The sequence below is a fragment of the Anthonomus grandis genome, chromosome 8, assembly GCF_022605725.1.
Source record: "Anthonomus grandis grandis chromosome 8, icAntGran1.3, whole genome shotgun sequence".
Classification (NCBI taxonomy): Eukaryota; Metazoa; Arthropoda; class Insecta; order Coleoptera; family Curculionidae; genus Anthonomus; species Anthonomus grandis.
This window is the reverse complement of record NC_065553.1, coordinates 31,967,752-31,982,421: the sequence shown is the minus strand read 5'-3', so window position 1 is coordinate 31,982,421 and position 14,670 is coordinate 31,967,752. Positions and strand designations below refer to the sequence as shown.

Below are 14,670 nucleotides of genomic sequence, written 5' to 3'. Positions count from 1 at the left end.
AGCCTATTGAAACTATAATTAGTTTTATGAAATTGTGTTCCAAACGTTACCTCATATCTATTTCTTCTAACAGGTACATGAAAATTTACTAGCGCAAGCAGATTAGGAGAATTGATCATACCATTCAGTAATTTAAACGTATGTACATAAATCTATATAAGTTCGTCTGTCGATTAATTTAGGGAGTTTTAGTACCACATAGGGGTCATCATAATTAATATTATTTTCAGGAATATTCAACTTGTAGGTAATGAATCTTAGGAATCGTCTTTGAACCATTTCCAAAAGATCGATGTGGCACTGATAGAATGATGACCACACAGTACAGGCATACTCCAATACAGATCTTACCACAGCACAATAGACATCTCTAATGACATGCACATTATTAAAGCATTTGAGATTGGATCTCAATACAAAACCAAGCAATTTCATAGCTCTGTTGGATATCTGAGCAACATGAGAAGCAAGTGCAAGTCAAAATACCATATAGATCATTTATGAAACAATTAAACAGAAATGGAGACAAGTGTCCACCTTGGTGAACACCAGAATGAACAGTTATCTCTCTTTTTATTTTATTTTATGAAAAACAAATAGGATGTTAACAGGTTGAAACCCAAAGGAAAATCCACAAATTACAAACTGTTTCAGGTGTACTTACCTAATACAAAATTAAAGAATAATACAAGAGCAGAAATACAATAAAGTGCTAACATAGAAAGAGAGCGGCAAAATAAATCTACAGAAAAAAATTTGGAATTATATGAGGAAATCATACGACTTAACGGCGAATTCCTTGCTACATTGGTTCTATATAACAAAATGTTTAAAATGTAAGAGGAAAGAAGTTAACGTCGCTGAGTCATGTTTTGAGGTTATTATTTCTGCAATAGGTGTTATGGTCTCGTTTATATTAACTGTCAATGAATAATAAAGAACTCTACTTTCCTTGTCATAAATAGTATCTTTTCTCCCCTTTTTACTAAAGTTTGTACTTGTTCTTTTGAATAAATTAAAGTCTTACCAGTCGGAAAATGGATATATTTGTTTTCATTATTTTGTTGCATCGTAGCCAAATATCCAAATAAGAATCTGCGTGAAGATCTTATCTTTTGATAAACGGCTAATGATCGTAATTCTTGCCAGTTGCTTTCATAAAATAGATCAAGATCAATATTTGCAATTTCATGGCTACGAAAACTACGTAAATTATCTTTCAGTTTCTCTGTTGTGATCTTGCGTTTATATCCTTTTAAGTGGTACGCATACTTTTCAGCTTTAGCCCCCTTTTGGAAAATTTTCACTAGAATAAATTGCTCCCGTACTTCATAAATAAATTTAATATATTTACAATTTTCGTGCTTGCATATTCAATTATTTTTGATCGTATGGTCCATTTTTTATTTATTCGGTAAACTTTAAAAACAATAACACATGATATATGGTATGGTAGGACGATATATTTTCCTTCCAAAAATGTTGCCTTATTTCGGACTGTTGGGTTATATCTGTATTATTTATGAATCGGTTTATTTCAGTACTACGTAATAAAGAAAATTTATTTGAAATATTTTGTACACTATACATTATACCCCTTCATCCCCTGAAAAAACGTGTGTCTCTGAGATATATGGTGTATTTTATTATCTTTTACTTATACACCAAGTTTGAAGGTGTAACAAAATTTTTAACAATTACTGTGATTTTTTAAAGTTATTTATTACTTTACATTTATCTTTTATGCCGAAAAAAAAATCAAATCTACATCTTTTTTGTCTATATGTAATTATAGTTTTTCTCTTTACTTTATATTAGATGTTTAAAATCAGATTTAATCCTTAAATATGCAAAAAGAAAGATTGCGTGCAGAACTTATCTGGGCGACTGTAAAAATTTGATTTTCGTTTCTGAGTCTGTTGCTAACTTCCATGACGTGGTCGTATAATTATATAAAATTGGTTGAGGTAGGTTGAATATATTAAATTCTAAAGTAAATTGTTAAAGTTTATTGATGTGAGGAACAAAAAAACAAGAACAAAACGAACAAACAACTGAAAATCATTCTAACAAATACAAACAAGTTTTTCTGGAATAAAATAAATATTTTTTGTTGCAATGGCGCTTTTCGCGATTTGCGACTTGCAAATATTTTTATCACTTGATCAGAATTGCACTCCTTAGCTTCCGCTTCTATTGCTAATAGCCCTAAATCCACGAACTTATATACAGGGTGTTTCTTAACCTATACGCATAAACTTGGAAAATTATTGCTGACGGCAAATAATGACTAATAGTGAAAAAAAAGTTAGTAAAATAGTTTTAGTTACGGAGATAAACGACTTATTAATTAAAATTTAAAAAAAAAACGTAAATTCTCCATAATAAATGTTTATTTAACTATTATAGTAACTGTTCGAAGTTATTTCCATGACATAATTGAGCACGCCTAATCCAAGAGTTGCAGACAGCAGCTAATCCAGGTTGTAGTCGAATTTCCTCGGCGGCAGCAAATATCCGATTTCTTAATTCTTGTTCATTGTCAACTTCGGTTACATACACCAGAGATTTTAGGTGGCCCCAAAAATAAAAGTCAAGCGGATTAAGGTCGGGTGATCGAGGAGGCCATCCAATTGGACCACCTCGGCCTATCCATCGTTCGGGGCACATTCGATCCAAATGCCGTCGCACTGGTCGCGCAAAATGTGGTCGAGTACCATCGTAAAGAAACCACAAATTCTGCCTAATGTGAAGAGGGACTTCTTCAAGGAGTACCGGCAAATTTTGTCGCAAGAATTGTAAATAAAGAGCACCAGTTAGACGATTATTCAAAATGAAAGGGCCAATAAGTATTTCGTTTACAATTCCAGCCCACACATTTACTGAAAATCCTTGTTGAAAATTTGTTCGCCGAATGGCATGCGGATTTTCAACTGCCCAAAAATGCGAAAATTGTGAATACCATTGCGTGTGAAAATCGCTTCATCCGTAGCTAAAATGTTCCTGGTAAGGTTTGGGTTTAACTGCTGCTGATGTTAAAACCACTGGCAAAAGTTTACTCGAGGCGCATGATCCCTTGGAAGTAAAGCTTGTACCCTTTGGACGTGAAGTGGATACAGTTATTCATGCCTTAAAATTCGCCAAACTGTGACTGGTGATAATCGAAATTGCGTTGCAATTGTTTTAGTGCTTATGTCAGGATGCTCTTCGATGATATCTAAAATCAAATTCTCCAGATTTAAAATGCGCCTAGGCGCCAATGGCTCCACCATGTTGCCCTAGCCTCGGCCGCAAATTTCCAGTTTCTCTACCCCCGCTGAACCACACGCAAAAAAGCTTCACGCGACGGATGATACCTATGAGGAAACCTTTGTGCATAAAGATTAGCTGCAGCCACACTGTTTTGTCTTGATTCCCCGTATGCCAGTAACATGTCCATTAGTTTGAGAAATTATGCGGCATAATTTTAATAAAAAACGAAATACGACCACAACTGTATCAACTGATAGCAAAGTAGGTACTACTAAACATAATAAACATCATCCGGACTTGTTTACTTTTTAATTTGAAAACAAAATTCCACTTGATAAAGTTATTACATTTTTGTGAAAAAAAAAGAATTATCTCAGAAACTAAAAATATTTTACTTACATTTTTTTTCACTATTAGTCATTATTTATCATTAGCGATAATTTCCCAAGTTTATGCGTATAGGTTAAGAAACACCCTGTATAGTTCAGTTCGGAGATCTATTAGAATCTTTGATGTGCCGCGAATAGTCCGGGTGCAGGTGTTGCTTGTATTGTCACATGACATGTATGTTTAAATCGCAAAATTTTATGTGGAAAGAGTCATAAAGTAATATTCTAAGAGATATTTAATCAAGTAACTTAGTAAGTCAATATGCAGGTACAATTGAATCAAAAAAGACTGATACAACATCTGGGAAAGAAAAAAATCAGGTCTGGGAAAAAATGACAGCAGAGTTTAATGTAAAAAACCCTATGTCAGGGGTGGTTCGAATCCTGAATAATCTTCGAACAAAGTATTAGGGTATAAAAAAGATCTAAAAAAAAATTGCCAAGAACAACAAAACAGGAAATATTTAAAACTTGTGGCGGCAACCATAACACCTCTTACCACCTATGAGGAAATAATTTATAATTTGATAACATTAAGTGTTGAGGGACTGCCTTCAAGAATATGATGATAGTAAGTGACAGGATAAGGGGGTTTAAATTTGATGTTCACCTATATGGGATGTCTTAGGTGTATGTTTTCTTTTCATTTCTCAGTCACATAACAGTGGCATAGCCAGCAAAGAGGGGCAGGTGAGGGAATGGTGTAACCTTAAGTCGGGCATTATCATATTAGATAAAGAGCGATTTAACCAAATGAAAAATCACAAAATACTCATGCAGATTAAGAACAAATTTTAGAATATTATACACAAACTTGTTGCAAAACTATGCAAGCTCCAACTCTTTGAAAAATTTGAGGTTATAAATTTCCTGGTAAACCTTTTATTTATACGGTACTTTTTCCTGTTGTTAACTTATTCTATTGGTAAGCAGGAATTATCCCGCTGGTAAGACAAACAAGAAGTTCATAATTAAATGTTTAATGTTACCAGCAGGATAACTTTTTCAGACACTTTACCAGCCAGTCCATAATTTGGCCCTTAGGTGAAGTAGCACAATGGTTTTATTTGGCCTTTGCTATGTAGCAATATTATACACATATGTCATATTTATCATGTTTATTTAAAGTAAATAAGATTAAACTGATTATTATTAATAGAACTACGTTATAGTAAATTTGCATAATTCGAGTCGGTTGCTACATAGCAGAGACACAATTTTAAAAAATTAAACTACAATAAACTTCAGAATTTGTAAGTAACAAAGATTCAAATAATTTTTGCAAATTTATAGTATTCATGAGTATGTTTACTTCGTCAGCTTAAAACCGATTTATTCAATTTTTAAGTAGTAAATCGGATTAAAATCTATTTTTATTTTTTAAATTATTAGGAAAGTAATAATTTTCCGAAAAAATTACATTTGTATTATCTTTTTTTAAAAATTGAAATCATTTCTTACCTGAACCCAAAGAACTGTTAACCAACCACAAATAAAACAAAATAAATCAAAATAATTATTTACTGACATCTTAACATAGATTGTTTTATATAAATTACTCGACAATTACTATAAAAAAAATAAATAAAATTGTATACACATTAAATAAATAAATTAACAAACATATAAAGACAGAAAATCGTCAACAAGTTACATTCCTGTTGGTATAACTATCATAATGTGTGACAAAGGTTCGATAAAAATGTTCAAATGGCCCTTTAAGATTAAAATAACGTTACTCTACTGACATTCTAAGGTTTAGATATTATTTCTATTCACTTTACATCCAACAGTACTGCTTGCATTGCGTACTACTATTAAAAAACAATTATATGAAAAATAAAACAAATTGTCGAACCAATGAAATCACAGGACTAGTGAAAATTTTGGCACCTGCAAAAGAAATTCGTTGGGTCACTATGTTTGCCTATTTTTATCTTTTAGGTTTGTCCTGAGCCGTAAGTTCCTGGTGGCGGTTTATAATATTTGGGGAAAGCTAGAAGTTGCATAGTGTTAAAGGCAAACTTTCGAATGCCAATATTCTTCATTGTATTCTCTCTTCTACAACCCTCGCTAAAAAAAAAAAAAATTCTACTTTTACTATACAGGGTGTTTCAAAATTCACTACATATATTTTAAGGGCGTATTCCTGAGGTCAAAATAAGACTTTTTTTCCTATAAACATGGGTCCTAAAATGCACCCCCTTCAAGCTGCAGCCATCGCAAGAAGTGTAAAAAAATCGATTTTTTAAAACTGCGTCTACAGATTTGCATCAAATTTAACGAAATTTGGAATACCCCCGTTATTTTAGGCGGTCTATTTACTCTTTATCTTAGAAAAGGCGTAAAACTAATTTTAAGGCGTAAACTGAGGGGGTGCACACACTACAGCACAAGCTACACCAAAAAATAGACCATACAAAAATTTAAATTTTTGGTCTCTTGCATTTTTTCATACGACTATTAGTTTTTAAGAAAATCGCCGGTGAATAAAAGGATAGCAATATCGTAAATTAAGAATCAAAGAAAAAATTTAGGAAGTAGGCTGTGTTTCGCAATTGTTGACATTTTTATTTTTGAGGTTTTAGTAGTAGGCTGCGAGTATTTGTTTTAGACATTTTTTAACTTGCTTGACATTTGGTGTAAAATAAATTTACTGTCATTGTTGACTTTGTTTAATTCCAGTAGTTTACTTCCCGTTTTAGATTTAAAGTGTAGTTTCTATTCCCATGTTTTATTTCTAAACGCTAACATTGATAAAATGGAAAATGAACGTTATTCATTCGAACATCTTGCAGACAGTGGCGGCTGCTCATTAGGTTTGCAGGTTTGCGCAACCCCAAAAAAAAAAGACTAAAAAAAACGAAACATATTTTTATTTATATTATAGCATCTTTTGTAAATTGCAATCAAGTATTAATTTAAAACTTTACCAAAACACCCTTAAAAAAACAATCATTTCCTATACTACATCGCGTCGCATCGAGATCGCTGACGGACGGTCGGCGGTGTGCACACAAACTGCAAACCACTCGATTATACATACATTGTATTACGGCGTATTGTAAGTTGCCTACGTCGGAAGAGGCGGCTATAATGTTTCTCATAAGGTGCGTGTGGTTGCAAGAATAGTGCAAACCTTGTTTATTTTACCGACAAATTTAATAAAATCTGATCATTGATTCAGTTTATGGCGCGGTACGTTGTTGTGTTTTTATGTGTTGAATTAATTGACTGTTTTGTAAACATAATTTATATAAATAAATTTTAATTTAAAGCTTTAGTGGTAAAAATGAATTCGGTGCAAAGTTTAATTGCAGAGCCGTTCTGTAGCCGATCATTAAATGATAAGGCTAAGATAAAAAGACTTGGCAGGCCTACTCCGCCTTTATTGTTTGGAGGCGAAGTTTCTTGGACAAAAGTAGGTTTTACTGATCTTAATCACTCAGGAGACCGCATCAAAAAACATTCATCATCGGCAACACATATGAAGAATGTCGTACAATATTCACTTTTTGGAAGTGTCAATGTAGCGGCCCAATTAAGTGGTGCATATCGTCGAAATATTGACCTGCATAACGAACAGGTAAAACAAAATCGATATGTTTTAAACATTATTATTAATTGTGTACGTTTTTGTGGAGCTTTCGAACTCGCGTTAAGAGGACATGATGAGTCTATGTCATCTTCTAATCGTGGGGTTTTCCGAGGCTTGATTGATTTTAGTGCTGAATTAGACGGTGCTTTAAAACAACATTTACAAAAAGCATCAGTATTTAAAGGTACATCGAAGACAATCCAAAATGAGATTTTGCAAACAATGTTTAATGTATGTCAAGAAGAAATTTGTAAGGAAAAAAAACAGGCAGATTTTTTGTCCATAATAGCCGATGAAACTAGTGACGTATCAAATATATTTCAAATGGCAATTGTCTTTCGGTACATCGTAAACGGTAAGCCAGTTAAACGTTTTTGGGATTTTTTGGTGCCTTGTGATCATGACGCCAAAACTTTATCTTCGGTTATTCTGGCGGAGCTTGACAAACATGTTAAAGATAACAAAACCAAACTCATTGCACAAACATACGATGGTGCATCAGTTATGAGCGGGTCGTCTAACGGGGTGCAAGCAATAATTAAAAAATCTTATGAACATGCTGCGTACGTGCATTGCTATGCACATCAACTTAATTTATTAATATTGAATGCTGCTTCTGCAAACAAAAACGTTCGAATTTTCTTTGCCAATTTACAAGGAATTTGTTCATTTTTTTTCCAATAGTCCTCAGAGATCGTTAGTACTGGACCAGATTGTGAAAGAACGCTTACCACGCTCAGCCCCGACCAGGTGGAATTTTAATTCTAGAGTCGTTTGTACTGTATTTGAATACAAAGATAGCATTTTAGAGACAATGAAACAAATTTTAAATGAAAGCAGAAATATTAGCACCACAAACCAGGCATCAGGGTATGTGAAAATTCTTCAAAGTAGAAATTTTGTTTTTTGGCTCAATCTATTTTATAAGATAATGCCTCATGGGATATTTTTATTTAGTAAATTTCAATCGAGGCAAATTGACGCTGCTCTTGCAAATACCTACATATTATCTTTTGAAAATAAATTAATGGAAATTAGAAATAATATCACGGACGCTATTGAGCCATCTCTATCGGAGCCATCCACGTCCAAACGACGGAGGCTGGATGACTCTACAGAATTTTGTCGAGAAGCAAAAGAAATATGTGACATTATTATTTGTCAAGGAAAGAAGCGATTCAGTTTTACCGGACACTTAGTCGCCGCTAGTCTTTTTTTTTCGGAGCAGTATAACCAATATAGTATTAATTTTCCTGAAATAAAATTTAAAGAAACAATAAAGTGTTACCCATTTTTTATAGAACAAAAGCTCCGAACAGAACTAAAAGTTATTTATGAAACACCGGAATTTAGATTAATCTCGGGACTACTTGTGCTGTTTGACTATATTTCTCAGAATGGTGAGCTTAGTGAAACATTTAGTGAAACTATTAAGCTTTTAAAAATTTTAATTACCATTCCAATGGCTTCAGCTGAAGCAGAACGGTGTTTTTCTACTCTCAAAAGGATAAAAACATTTCTACGAAACACCATGAGCCAAGAAAGACTTTCTGCTTTGGCAATGCTTTCCAAAGAAAGGGATCTTATCGAAAGCATTCCTGATTTCAATCAAAGAGTAATTGATAAATTTGCCGAGTCTAAAGAACGTCGGATGGTTTTCTTTTTAAATAATTTATAATTACGACATACGCTTTTTATCTATTTTTAGGGTATTATGTCATTAAAGTTTTTTTTCTTTCGTTTGTGTTTTTTTTTTTTAATTTAATTATTGCACTATATCAACAGGTTTTTTGCTCATTTTGGCCGTTTAAAAGTGGGTATGATAGCGAAAAATGGTTTCGCCTCCGTCAAAGCGCCAGCGATAATCTTTTTAGTCTTTCATTCGCGATCACCGACGGCCCCCTACAGGACTACTGCCTGCATTAGTCCTGCCGGAATAATGCAGGCAGACCGCAACAAGCACGAAACCCAGTGACAGAGGAGCAAAATTTGAATGCCATCGACGACGTTCCTGGCCTAAGCACCCGACAAATAGCCCGGAATTTGAATGTTTCTGGCGGGTTTTGCACGAAAATAGCTTGTATCCATACCATATTCAAAGAGTTCAAGCTTTGCTACCTCAAGATTTCCCAAGGCGCTTACAGTTTGCAAGGTGGTTACTTCAGAGATGCGCGAGAGATAATAATTTTTTATCAAGTATTCTATTCACAGACGAAGCTCATTTTTCGCGGAAAGGGGTGCTGAATTTTCACAATGTGCATGTTTGGGCAGCAGAGAATCCGTACGAAATTAGGCAATCTCACCACCACGAGCACTTTAGCCTTAATGCATGGACAGGTTTAGTGGGAGATGAGTTAATTGGTCCCTTCTTTTTGCCTAGAAGTTTAGTTAGCGACACTTATTTAGACTTTCTACAGCACCATTTAAATGGTTTACTAGACAATGTACCTTTAAATGTGCGAGCGAAGATGTGGTTTATGCATGACGGTGCCCCCCCTCATTTCCGTATAACAGTGCGTGCCTATTTGAACTTTGTGTTTCCTGAGAGATGGATTGGTAGAGCAGGCCCAGTACCATGGCCTTCACGTTCCCCGGACTGCAATCCTCTGGATTTTTTTTTGGGGATATGTAAAAAGCCTCGTCTATAATCCTGATCAAGTGCCTTCGCTCGAGGTCCTAAGGCAAAGAATTATTGATGCCTTTGAAACAATAAGAAATACTCCCGGAATTTTAGAGCGAGTAAGACAATCTATGAGAAGACGAATGGAGGCTTGTATTGCAGCGGGGGATGCGCATTTCGAGCCCTTTTTATTAAAAAAAATATTTGTTTCTCAGAAGTTTATTGTTAATTAAAAAAATAATTATTTATTATGTTAATAAATGTTAAATAATTTTTTAACCAATTTTTGTATTTTTATAAACCGTCATTCTTTAATGTAAATAATTGTTCATCAATTTATTGAAAAAATCTCAATAACAAAGTTTCAACAATAGCAAAAACAGTCTACCTATTTATTGTTAAATGTCGTGCCGCTTAAAAAATGTCCTTAAACAAATAGTCACAGCCTACTACTTAATATTATCTGTTTAAATTTTAATTATTACGTTTTTGGTAGCCTTTTATTAATCGGTGATTTTCTCAGAAACTATTCGTATTATCAAAAAAATGCAAGAGACATAAAATTTAGATTTTTGTATGGCCCATATTCTGGTGTAGCTTAATTTTTAAAAAAATGTATGCGTACATAAAATTTTGGCCGTCAAAAGTGTGCACCCCCTCAGTTTACCCCTTAAAATTAGTTTTACGCCTTTTCTAAGATAAAAAGTAAATAGACCGCCTAAAATAACGGGGTAAATATTGTTGCAACCCGTGATTACAAAAACTAACATCATCGATTTATATACATCTACGTAAAATAATTCTTAACGTTAATACACCGACCGATTATAAGGCTGATTAATTTGAAATGTAACTTTAATTATTAATTTGTAATATAACTTTCGCTTCAGCTAGGGATTTGTTCCACTAAGATTACGCCATAGAGAGTATAAAATTCCAAAGAGTTTATTAAACGAAAGACCTATGCATATACTATTTGACCACAAACTTTCATTCTTGGGTTATATGAGCAGCATTGTACAAATTAAATCACAAAACAGTCTTATAAACTAAAACTACTTACAACTACTGCCTTATAAACTAAATCCAATGAAACCTGACTGAACAAATATTTCTAAGAACCATTTTTCAAAAATGATTTCGCAAGTTAAGGCAGCATTAAATGATTGCATGAACCTTGTTTCCTCTTCAAATAAATTCAAGTTACAATTTTTGTACCCAACAATTCCAAAATTATTTACCAAAATTCCATAAACCTAACATTAAAATGATACAAATTATCTTCGCTAAAGAATCTCCAACTAACAAGCTTTCACAGTTTTTGGTAAAGCAATTTGAGACACAATTTTTTTTATCTAAATTTTTTTAATGAATATTTTTCAGTTAAAAACAGTCAACAAATTGAATCAAATGTAAAAAATACATTCTAACACTTTCCACGAGTTTGGTTGAGATAATGTTGATGATGTGCTTCCGCTGTTCGACAAATGCAAATGCAATATTATTAATTTTGTAGAACAACTCAATAGAGATTTTTCATCAATTAAATTTACCGTCGAACAAGAAAAATATGACCAACTTAAAATTTAATACTTTTATAAAAAGAAAAAAATACTTTTCGAAATATAACCAGTGACTCTAACCATATTTTTAACATAAAATGTTTTAATTTCCTTTAATTAGTAAGAGATTTAATAGAGAAAAAATAAACAGTTTAAACCAATTGCTAGGGTTAATAATTATGGCGATAGGATTATTGATGGGCTAAAAAGAGATAAATTTAAAATTAATCTTAAAAATTGTACTACTTTTCAACAAGATGCAAATAAGCACTTTCGTTATAATAAAAACCTTTTAAAAGGATTTGATAGGATTTTTTAAAGACTTAGGTAGGCTAAAGATAGGCGAAAGTAGGTAAGAATGGTCATTTTTCATAAAGGATTCCTTCTAATCTTTGTTCAGCCATGCTTCATTGGATTTTTGGCTCTATGTGAATAGTTTAGCTTGGTTTTAATCGTTAGCGAAACATGTTTCGAAAATGAAATAAAGTATTTTGGTTCGTGGTAAAACAGTTTTGTGCCTTAAGGACCTTTCGAGTCTTAAATATGCATCTATTATCTGATCTCTCCTTTATCGAAATTCTTTTAATCACATGGTTGTTAAAAGAATGCATCGAAAAGATGGTAAAAACGATCTAAGTATTCGTATAAATGAGTCAATAGGACCATAAATGGGTCTCCAGAACTATGTGATGTCATTATAGGATTCTATGCTTGAAGTATTCATTATTATATGCAAATTTACTTAAGTGTTTTTTCCTGTAATAATTTTAGTACTATTAGTACTCATAGTCTTAGTATATTTTTACATTTGTGAATCTAGTGCAACTGTTGATAATAATAAATAAATAACAAATTTGCTAGAAAAACATAATATAGAATAACATCTTGAAGAAGATGTAATGGTGCAAGATGGCACCTGTTCTGTTAGGACTCTGCTGCATCCATCGGGGAGATACCGTTGCGGCTTCCGGTTGCTAGGAAAAACTTAACCATGTCAACTCGTGAGGGAGCCGATCGCCGGTGCGGCTTTTCTTCAGATACATCACCCTACTACAATACTCAAACATATAAGTACACGCATTAGATGCAAAACAGGACAACAATATACACAATATATCACCAACCAAAAAGAAAATTATGAATTTCCAGGAAAAAGAGGTCACAAACAAGACAGGGGAGTAATTATCCTCGAAGCCAAGATGGATTTTTTATCTAACCAGGAGCAGAAGCTACTAAGGTCACCAGCTGTCAGCAACTCAAAAACTGAGTGAAGCGAAAACTTCTCGACCAGAACCAAGAGTTCCAAGGAGTTAACGCTACCAAAGCCGAATAGTTGCTGCGACTTAAAGAAAAAAAGAAGCGCAACGAGGAAACACAGAGAAAGAAGCAGGAGCGAGAATCCATCCAGGAGGAACAAACAGTTCCGCCAGGACCAACTTCCTCTCCTACAAATCCTCTTGTGGGGGCAGCTCCAAGGGTAACACTAAAGCCTCGAACAGCGGGCAACACCCGAGGAGTCGTCAACTACTAAAGGGGCGTGGACCAAGCGCAAGACATGTAAGGCGAGAGGCAGATAAGCTGAAGCCAATCATTCTACCCTGGAGATCCAGGCCGGGCCATCGGGGTGACCAAGTAACACCCAGCACAGGCGCCTCTAGCAAAAAAAAGGCAAATCAAAGAAAAACCCTACCCGACCACCAACATAAGAAGCCTAAGCACCAGGGTAGGTCCACCCCCCTAAGGATGCTCAGACATGCGCGTTCCTCCTTCCAAGGAGAGACAGAGTCAGGGTTCTGTTAATAATAGAGGCAAAGGAAGTAGAGTTACCATTGAATGGACAGTTTTAGTATGTCAACATTTTATGACACAGATTGTTACCAAAGAAGCATTGGACAAGATTTTAAATTTGGAATTAGCGAAACTACTACAAGTCGTTGGATCGATAAAATTACTGAAATTATTGACAATCACCTTGATTAATTAATTTTCCAAATATAAGAAAGGACAAATTAATAAATTAATATTTATAGAGAGATATAGATATAGATTTATTTATGAGATCCAATTTTCCTGGTGTTATAGGTCCTATTAATTGCACCCATTTTTCCATATTAAAACCATGAATGAACACAACAAGTTTTTGTGATTATCCATTAATTCAATTATTATTTTACAATGGGTAGTGGTGGTTTTAAAGGATATTTTTTTATTTTATTTCAGCCTATTTCCCTCATAAATCACAATAAACGTAGTACTTGAACCTGATATATTGGTGAAAGCACCACATTCAAAGAAATCTGTAAAAAAGTTTTTTCCCCACCATACCGCGTCGCGCGCACCCATCCTTGGCTTCGGTGGCGTCCATTTTCATTCTTGATTCTGGTGTTGGTACGAGTATAGTTTCTCGAGTTTTGTGTTAATTTTTGTTTTTTTTTTTTGGGAAAATTATGGCCAAAAGAATTATTAGTGATAGTTCTTCGTTGTCTTCGGAGGAGGAAGCTGATATGGAAGCCGAACCGAGTACGCTGCAGGCGAAACTTCGCATTATGAAAAATAAAAAGAGACGCCGAGTGGAACCCAAGCCTACCAAGGTTTGGTTCCCAGGATCGAGTGACCACCAGGTCGCCGGTCATATAGGACTTATTGGCTCTATTCCTCCACCTCCGCCGTTACCACCGGCGGATAGCCCCTCAACCTCAGCGAGCTTTGGGGCAGACACCAGTTACCCCTCTTACATAAATTCGCCCAATTGAGGATTGGTTTTTACAGGAGGATTTGGTTGAGGAAAATAGTAAGTCTCGTCACAATTTTCTTTTTCTTGTGCAATGCAGTCGTTGTCCGATTTTTCACGTGGAAATTTATTCTCAAGCGCCGAAGTCAAGTCAAAGCCATGCCCCATTGCTCATTTATTGTAATGTCGGCGCTTTCACCAAATAAGGGAAAAACTGTTTTTCTTTGATTTGGGGGCTTGAAATGTAAAATTTTGAACGATTAGTATCGCTCAATTTGTTTTCAGGACATTCAGATGTAGAAAATCAGGATCCTGAATTGGATCCGCGATTTTCGGGATAGAGGATCCATCAAAGTTTGGCGGATACATGGTCCAAGATTATTGGGAAAGGGCTGTCAAAAGAGACAAGGCAGACCTTAATTACCAAATATCCTCCTCCTAAAAACTGTTTGACAGTGAATGCTCCGAAATTAAACCTGGAGATTAGGATTAACATAAATCCAGTGGCCGAAAAGAGA

At 34.3% G+C, this 14,670-nt stretch overlaps 1 protein-coding gene across 4 annotated transcripts in view; it reads right to left on the bottom strand.

Annotated features, from left to right (window-relative positions):
- Window positions 1-5,148: 5,148 nt before the first annotated feature.
- LOC126739727 (inositol polyphosphate-4-phosphatase type I A) overlaps window positions 5,149-14,670 on the bottom strand; it is a 114,688-nt gene continuing 105,166 nt past the window's right edge. For all 4 annotated transcript variants that reach the window (XM_050445521.1, XM_050445520.1, XM_050445523.1 and 1 more), the window contains one exon: window positions 5,149-5,714. In XM_050445521.1, coding sequence (XP_050301478.1) covers window positions 5,582-5,714 — 133 coding nt within the window. In that variant the 3' untranslated portion in view covers window positions 5,149-5,581. The remainder of the gene's footprint in view (window positions 5,715-14,670) is intronic.